The 6,632-nt window shown below is 51.2% G+C and overlaps 1 protein-coding gene across 1 annotated transcript; it reads left to right on the top strand.

Moving 5' to 3' along the window:
• Positions 1–1,549: 1,549 nt before the first annotated feature.
• On the top strand, positions 1,550–3,085 carry MRPS2 (mitochondrial ribosomal protein S2). The gene is made up of 2 exons (XM_077306113.1): positions 1,550–2,237; positions 2,360–3,085. Exons 1-2 carry the CDS (start codon positions 1,579–1,581, stop codon positions 2,931–2,933), a joined length of 1,233 nt encoding a protein of 410 aa, XP_077162228.1. The 5' UTR covers positions 1,550–1,578; the 3' UTR covers positions 2,934–3,085.
• The last annotated feature ends 3,547 nt before the right edge of the window (positions 3,086–6,632 follow it).

The raw sequence follows: 6,632 nt of genomic DNA on the forward strand, positions 1-6,632 counted from the left end.
TTTAACATAGCTGTTCAAGGCAAAACCTCTAGCACAGATTATGTATGGGGCCCCATTGTGTATAAATGCCAATATTTTCAGCCTAGAAAAGACCCAGGCTAAATTTTTAAGATCCCTGCTCCAAGTACCAACCAGCATTTCCAGAACTGCAATCCGGGTGGAAACAGGAATCTATTCTGTCCAGACCAGAATGTGGATATGTACGTCCATGTACTGGTTAAAATTGCTTTTTTCCACAAAGAGTTTGCTTTACCTAATGATGTCTGAATCATTGGTTGTGCCGTGGATATCCACTCTTGAGAAAAAAACTTTTGCTCATATGGTCTATCCAAACAGTTAATACAGTCTCTGGGTTTCAACCGAGCAAAGGAAACGATAAAACAAAGAATCCTAGATATCCATCGCCAACAGGATTTCAATCAAGTAAAAACTCCACTTTTTCCAATGCCTCCACTTAATAATTTGAGGCCATTACTTTATTTATCTAATCTTGTTTTCCCAGATCATAGGAGATCATTTACTCTCTTACGATATAACATGCTCCCATCCGCTTTTAGAGAAGGCTTATTCAAAAAAATAACCATCTGTGATCATTTATGCATCTGCCAGGATGGGTGCATTGAGACATCTGAACATTATTACTCCAATATAGGCTATACAATCAATTCAGGAGAGAACTTATACCATCCCTACAGAATAAGCCCAACTCAGAGGCAATCAAAGACATGTTGTCAGACAAAAGCACAGAAATAACTTCTGTTGTGGACAGATTTGCTTGGAGAGCAATCAAAACAAGGAAGGAGGATTCGGTGCAACTTAGGTAGACATTCTGCACCAGGTGCAATTTCTAGGTCAGGGACAAGGGCAGGCCAGCGGTAGAACAAGTTACCTGGAGGTAACCATTGCATAAATCACTGAGGCTAGGTATTCCAGGGTAACGTAGGGTCACTGTGGTGTAGATGGCGTAGATCAACCTGAGGCCCACAGGCCAGATGCGACCCCCAACCACTTTCTGTGCAGCCCTCCAACCTGCTTGCCTGCTGCTATCACGCTCAGGGCATTTCCCCTCAGACCCATACTGCTTTCTGCCTCAAGAGGCACCATCTACTGCTGCTCATCCTGTCCCTTCCTTGCAAAAAACACAATAGCAACATTGTTTGTTTTCGGCTCCATGGTTCCTTCTGTCAGCCCGCTCTTGTTCTTACCCTCCATAATACCATTTTGGCCATTCTAGGTGCTTTGCTAGCCAGCTATGCTCAGACACCCATTCCACTCAGCTTTTTAACCCACTAACGTGGGTGAGAGTTTGAAGGGAATACCTGTCTGCCAACAGCTCTGAGGCCTACAAGTTTTATTGTTGTTGGTCTTCAAGGAGCCCCTGGACTCTACATTTGTTCTGCTGTTTCCATCAGGGGTAGTCAAACTGCGGCCCTCCAGATGTCCATGGACTACAATTCCCATGAGCCGCTGCCAGCGAATGCTGGCAGGGGCTCATGGGAATTGTAGTCCATGGACATGGAGGGCCGCAGTTTGACCACCCCCGTAACGCTTAACTGTCAGTGGGCTTCTGGCGGGAGGATGTTCCTGTGTAAATGTCAATGCGGAAAGGCGCGTTGCTGGAGGCGAATTCTAGCGCGGCGAGGCGCGAGGGAGTCCCTGAGAGGCCAGGCAGGCGCAGGCAGCCTTGACTGGGGCTCTTGCTGCTGCAAACCGAACCGGGAGCTTTTGTTCTGCCCGCGCAACTCGCGGTCTCCGGGCAGCCTCCCCCCACCCCCGCGCGGCTCCCTCGGGCCGGCGCGGGTGAGCTGCCGGCGCGCCTGGCAATGGCCCCGGGGCGGGGAGAGGCGCGGGCTGGCAGGGGCGTCCTCGGGGGCGTGGCCGCCTCCCGCCACACCCCTCGCTCCCCTCCCTCCCTCCGTCGGCCAGCCCCGAGAGGCAGCATGGCGGTGCGTGCCGGGCTCTTCCGGCTGCTTCCCCCGGCGGCTGAGCAGCTGCTGGGCTCGGGCCGGCGCCTCCTGCGCCCCCGCGGACGCGGAGCGCGGGCTAGGAGGGGGCCCCGCCTGCGCCCCTTTGCCCTTGCCCCGCGCGCCCGCCCGGCCGGAGGAGGAGGCGGAGGAGGAGGCCGCGCAGGAGACGCTGCGCCACGCCGACTTCTTCCGCCTGCGGGAGCTCTTCTCGGTGCGGGACCTGCTGGAGGCGCGCGTGCACCTGGGCCACAAGAAGGGCGGCCGACACAGGCCAGTGGGGGCACAAGGAGGGCGGGCGGGCGGGCGATTGGGGGCTGCGGGGGGGGGGCTGGTGGCGCCCCTTCCGGCCGTTCCAGCGCTGACACCTTCCCCCCTCACCTCTCTCCCCGCAGGTTCATGGAGCCGTACATTTTTGGCTGCCGCCTGGATCAGGACATCATCGACCTGGACCAAACCGCGGCGCACCTCCTGCTGGCGCTCAACTTCACGGCCCACGTGGCCTTCCGCAAAGGCATCATCCTCTTCGTGGGCCGCCAGCGGCAGTTCGCCCACCTGGTGGAGGCCACAGCCCAGGAGTGCGGGGAGTACGCCCACACGCGCTACTGGCAGGGGGGCTTGCTGACCAACGCCCCGGTCCAGTACGGGCGGGGCGTCCGCCTGCCGGACCTCATCGTCTTCACCAACACGCTCAGCAACGTCTTTGAGCCGCACGTGGCCGTCCGAGATGCCGCCAAGATGAACATCCCGACCGTGGGGGTGGTGGACACCAACTGCAACCCCTGCCTCATCACCTACCCCATTCCGGGCAACGACGACAGCCCGGCCGCCATGAAGCTGTACCTCACGCTCTTCAAGAGGACCATCATCCGGGCCAAGGACAAGCGCAAGCAGTGGGAGGCCTTCCGCAACCTGCAGGCCTCTTCTGCCCGCCCCGAAACCCATCTGGGCACGCCCCCTGCCCAATGAGACCCCCAAGCATGAGCCGCCTTTGGGGCAGAGGAGGGTTTTGGAAGCTGCCCCCTCCCCCTTTCTGAAGAGGGGCCCCATTTTGTTGGGTTTTTTTGCCTTGCGCTCCTTAATGAACAAATAAATCATGTTCTTTGTACAGACAAACCAAAGTCTTTGTTAGCCAAACGGAAGGTTTTCCTCCTGGAGAAAAAAAGGGCGGTGCGCAAGGGGGGCTCTGCTTGGTCCTTGGCAAGGCCCTTGCACTTATGGTGGGACTGAGGGGGGGCCAGCTGGCTCTGCTTGGTGTAGGAGTTGCTCTAGGTCTCACCGCTCCGAGTGGGAGTTCAGAAATGCCCCCCAGAGTGGGGGCAGGGAGTCGGTCCTGCAGGAAAGGAGGACGAGGGTGAAGGCTGTGCTAGGGTCTTCAGCAGCTGCTTCAGCTGCTGGCAAAACAGCTGGCGTCTCCCCTTTGTGGGGTGGTGAGTAGGGTTGTGCACGGCAGTGTCTAAATTGGCCGTTCCAGGCAGCCAGTGCCGCAGGGGAGGGGAGGTGCGGGCGGCAGTGCGTAACTCAGCACACACATGCAAGTGTGGAGGCTTGGTGTGTGCACCGAGTTACGCACTGGCACCCACGCCTCCCCCCTCCCCGCAGTGCGGCACTGACTGCATCAGCCTAGAATGGCCAATTTGGACGACACCGCGCACAACCCTAATTGTGACTGTTTCCTGTGGAAGGTCAGGGAGGAAAAGGATACAGGACCTCTGTAGGGAGGGAGGCTGCTACTGCTCAGAGGTCTTCAAGCTGGACAGTCCCTGGAGACTTAAGGCAGAATGTCACAGAGACACCCCCTCCCTCAGAAAGCAGCCATTTCTTTCAGAAGAACTGATCACTGTACCCTATAGATTTAATTCCAGGAGATCTCCAGCTGCTACCTGGAGGATGGTAACTCCCAGCATGCTAAACCTTTCAAGAGTTATTTATAACCTGTTCTGCAGGAATTTTCCCACCCTGCACTGTGTGCACCCCATGAGACAGTGCGGGGCACCAGGCCATCCAGTGAGCGGCCATGCTGCTATCCCATCCTTCCTCTGAGTCTCTAAGGCATTCAGGGCAGAACACAAGAGTTACCCAGCCTGGATCCAGTCCTCACAACCACTCTGAATTCCAAGCAGGCTTTCTCAGCCATGGTTTTGTGAACCTCTGGGGTTTCACGACAGCTTGAAAAGGGTTTCGCCAATTGAGTGGGAATTACTTTTTTGATAATTTTTTTAAAAAATTATTGTGATATGGCCAATGATTGGCCTGGGAAGTAGCAGGGACCTGGCCACACAGATCTTTGCTGGCTGAGGCTTGTTGCACTTGGTAGCTGCTGGAGTTCAGAGAGGCAAGTACTTTCATTTTAAGTGTGTGTGTGTGTGTGAGGAGGGGGGAGACAATGGAGCAATATAGGTAGGACTTTGCAAGGTACCAGAGTCCACCCTCGAAAGTAGTCATTTCCTCCAGGGGAACTGATCTCTGCAAGTCTGGCAATTGTAGTGCCAGGAGGTTTCCAAGCCCTACCCAGAGGGTATGTTGAGGCTGATTAGAAGGATGACAAAAGGCATGGCCAGGCCAAAAAGCCATTTTCAGACCCCAGTTAACCCCTTTGTTCTCCATGCCCCAGGAGCACTGTAGGTTCACCCTGGGGCAGGGAGTTGGCTCACACAGGCCATTAATTTATTTAGTCCCATTTTTATCTTGTATTTATTATATATTGTACCTTTAGCTCACCCTTCCCCAAGGGCTCAGTTACAACAGATAAAATGTGCAACTCAACATTTTATAAAATGTTAAATACTTAAAAATATATATTTATTTAAGAATTCTAAACAATCTTACTCTTCCTACATGGAGCTTTGTGCATCCTCCATTAGACTCTGCCTACTGGAAAAATTTAAGGCAGCAAGAAAAGAGGAAGAACCAAAGCAAGATGGGTTGACTCAATCAAGGAAGCCACAAGGACCTCCTGTTTGCAAGACCTGAACAAGGCTAAAGATGGGCTGTTTTGGAGGGCATCAGTTCATAGTGTTGCCATAACATTTTGGTCTACTGTATTTTTGTGTGCTCTATTATGGTAATAAATACAGAACCATAGAGCTTGGAAGGGACCTGAAGATTATCTAGGCCACCCCCCTGCAAAATGCTACATTCACCACACCTACACCCAATAGCCTATACTCTAAACTGAGAGGAAACAAAAAAAACCTCCAGAAACTAATATGGCTTGGAAAATTCAGTGTCGTCTGCAGATGTAATGAGCATCCCTTTCCCTGTATCCAAGTTACTGATACAGATGTTGACCAATACAGGGTCCCAGATCCCTGATGAGGAAGCATAAACAAGCACTCTGTCAACTAGTTACCCACCTAACAGTAGTAGGATCCAAGCCACATTTTACCAACTTGCCAACAAGAATATCTTGTGGAACCTTATTAAAAGCCTCATTGAAATCACAGTGATCTATGTCCACAGCATTTCTCTGGTCTAACAAAATGATGATGATGATGTAATCAGTTCAATTGTGTCCAACCCTCGGCGATTCCATAGGAAAGACTTCGCCATGCGTCCCTATCTCTGACTGCTTCTTTTAGTTGGTTCATGGTTATTCCTGTATCAGCTTTATGTCGAGTCAGCGGATCGTTTAGCGACCACGTTTCCTTTTGCCGTTGATCATGCCAAGCATTAATGATTTTTCTAGTGAGTTTGATCGCATTATATGCCCAACAAGATATGAGGTTAGTAAGACATTTGTTCTTGAGAAACCCACACTAGCTCTTAGTAGTCACAACCATCAGTTCTAAGTGTTTAAGGACTGTTTAAGGTTTGCTCTAAAACCTTTCCAGGTATAGATGTGAAGCTGATGGGTTGAGAGCTGCCAGGATCCTCCATCTCCTGCTTCTTGAAGATTAGGACATTTTCTGCCTCTTCTAGCACCTCAACTGTTGTCAAAGAATTTTTAAAAATGATAGATTCAAATGGGTAGCCATGTTGGTCTTAAGTAGCACAATAAAATCAGAGGACAGCTATTACATCAGCCCAGTCCCTTTAATATCCTCAGATGCGTCATCTGGGCCTGAGGGCTTGGTTTCATTTAAAGACACTAATATTCCTGTACTACCCCAGGCTGAAACATCCTTCCCTCATCCATTTTTGCCATGTTGAGCACCGTTTCCCTTGCAAGAGAAAACTGAGGCAAAGTGGGAATTGAACTGTCCCTTCATCCTGTAACAATTTCAGTTTTCCTCTCCCCATGGTGGGCCTACCACTCGTTCTTTTTCTTGGGCAAAATGTAACCAGAGCCATAGTTTTTTGTTTAGTATCTCTGGGTATGTGTTTATACTCATTCTTGGTTATAAGGGCTGCCTACCATTTCCTAAATGCCTTTTTTTAAAAGTTTATGGAGCCCCCCTAGTTTCTTTAGGTTTCTTCCAATTTTTCTTCTTAAGGGAATTGTTTGTGATCGTGCCTTCAATATTTCACTTTTAAGAAACGCCCAGCCCTCTTGACCTCCCTTCTCTTTGAGTATTTCTGACCAGAAATGAGTTTTTCTAGATGTCTGGCTACGTATAGCTTTCCCCTGGTCTAAGATCTTAAATTCCACTATTACCCAGAGCCTCCCCCCCCCCCCCCAGTTCTCTTTGGGTGAAAAGCCAATCCTTCTCCACTTTCTGGGATGAC

This window comes from Paroedura picta, chromosome 12 (assembly GCF_049243985.1).
Source record: "Paroedura picta isolate Pp20150507F chromosome 12, Ppicta_v3.0, whole genome shotgun sequence".
In the NCBI taxonomy this organism is placed as follows: domain Eukaryota; kingdom Metazoa; phylum Chordata; class Lepidosauria; order Squamata; family Gekkonidae; genus Paroedura; species Paroedura picta.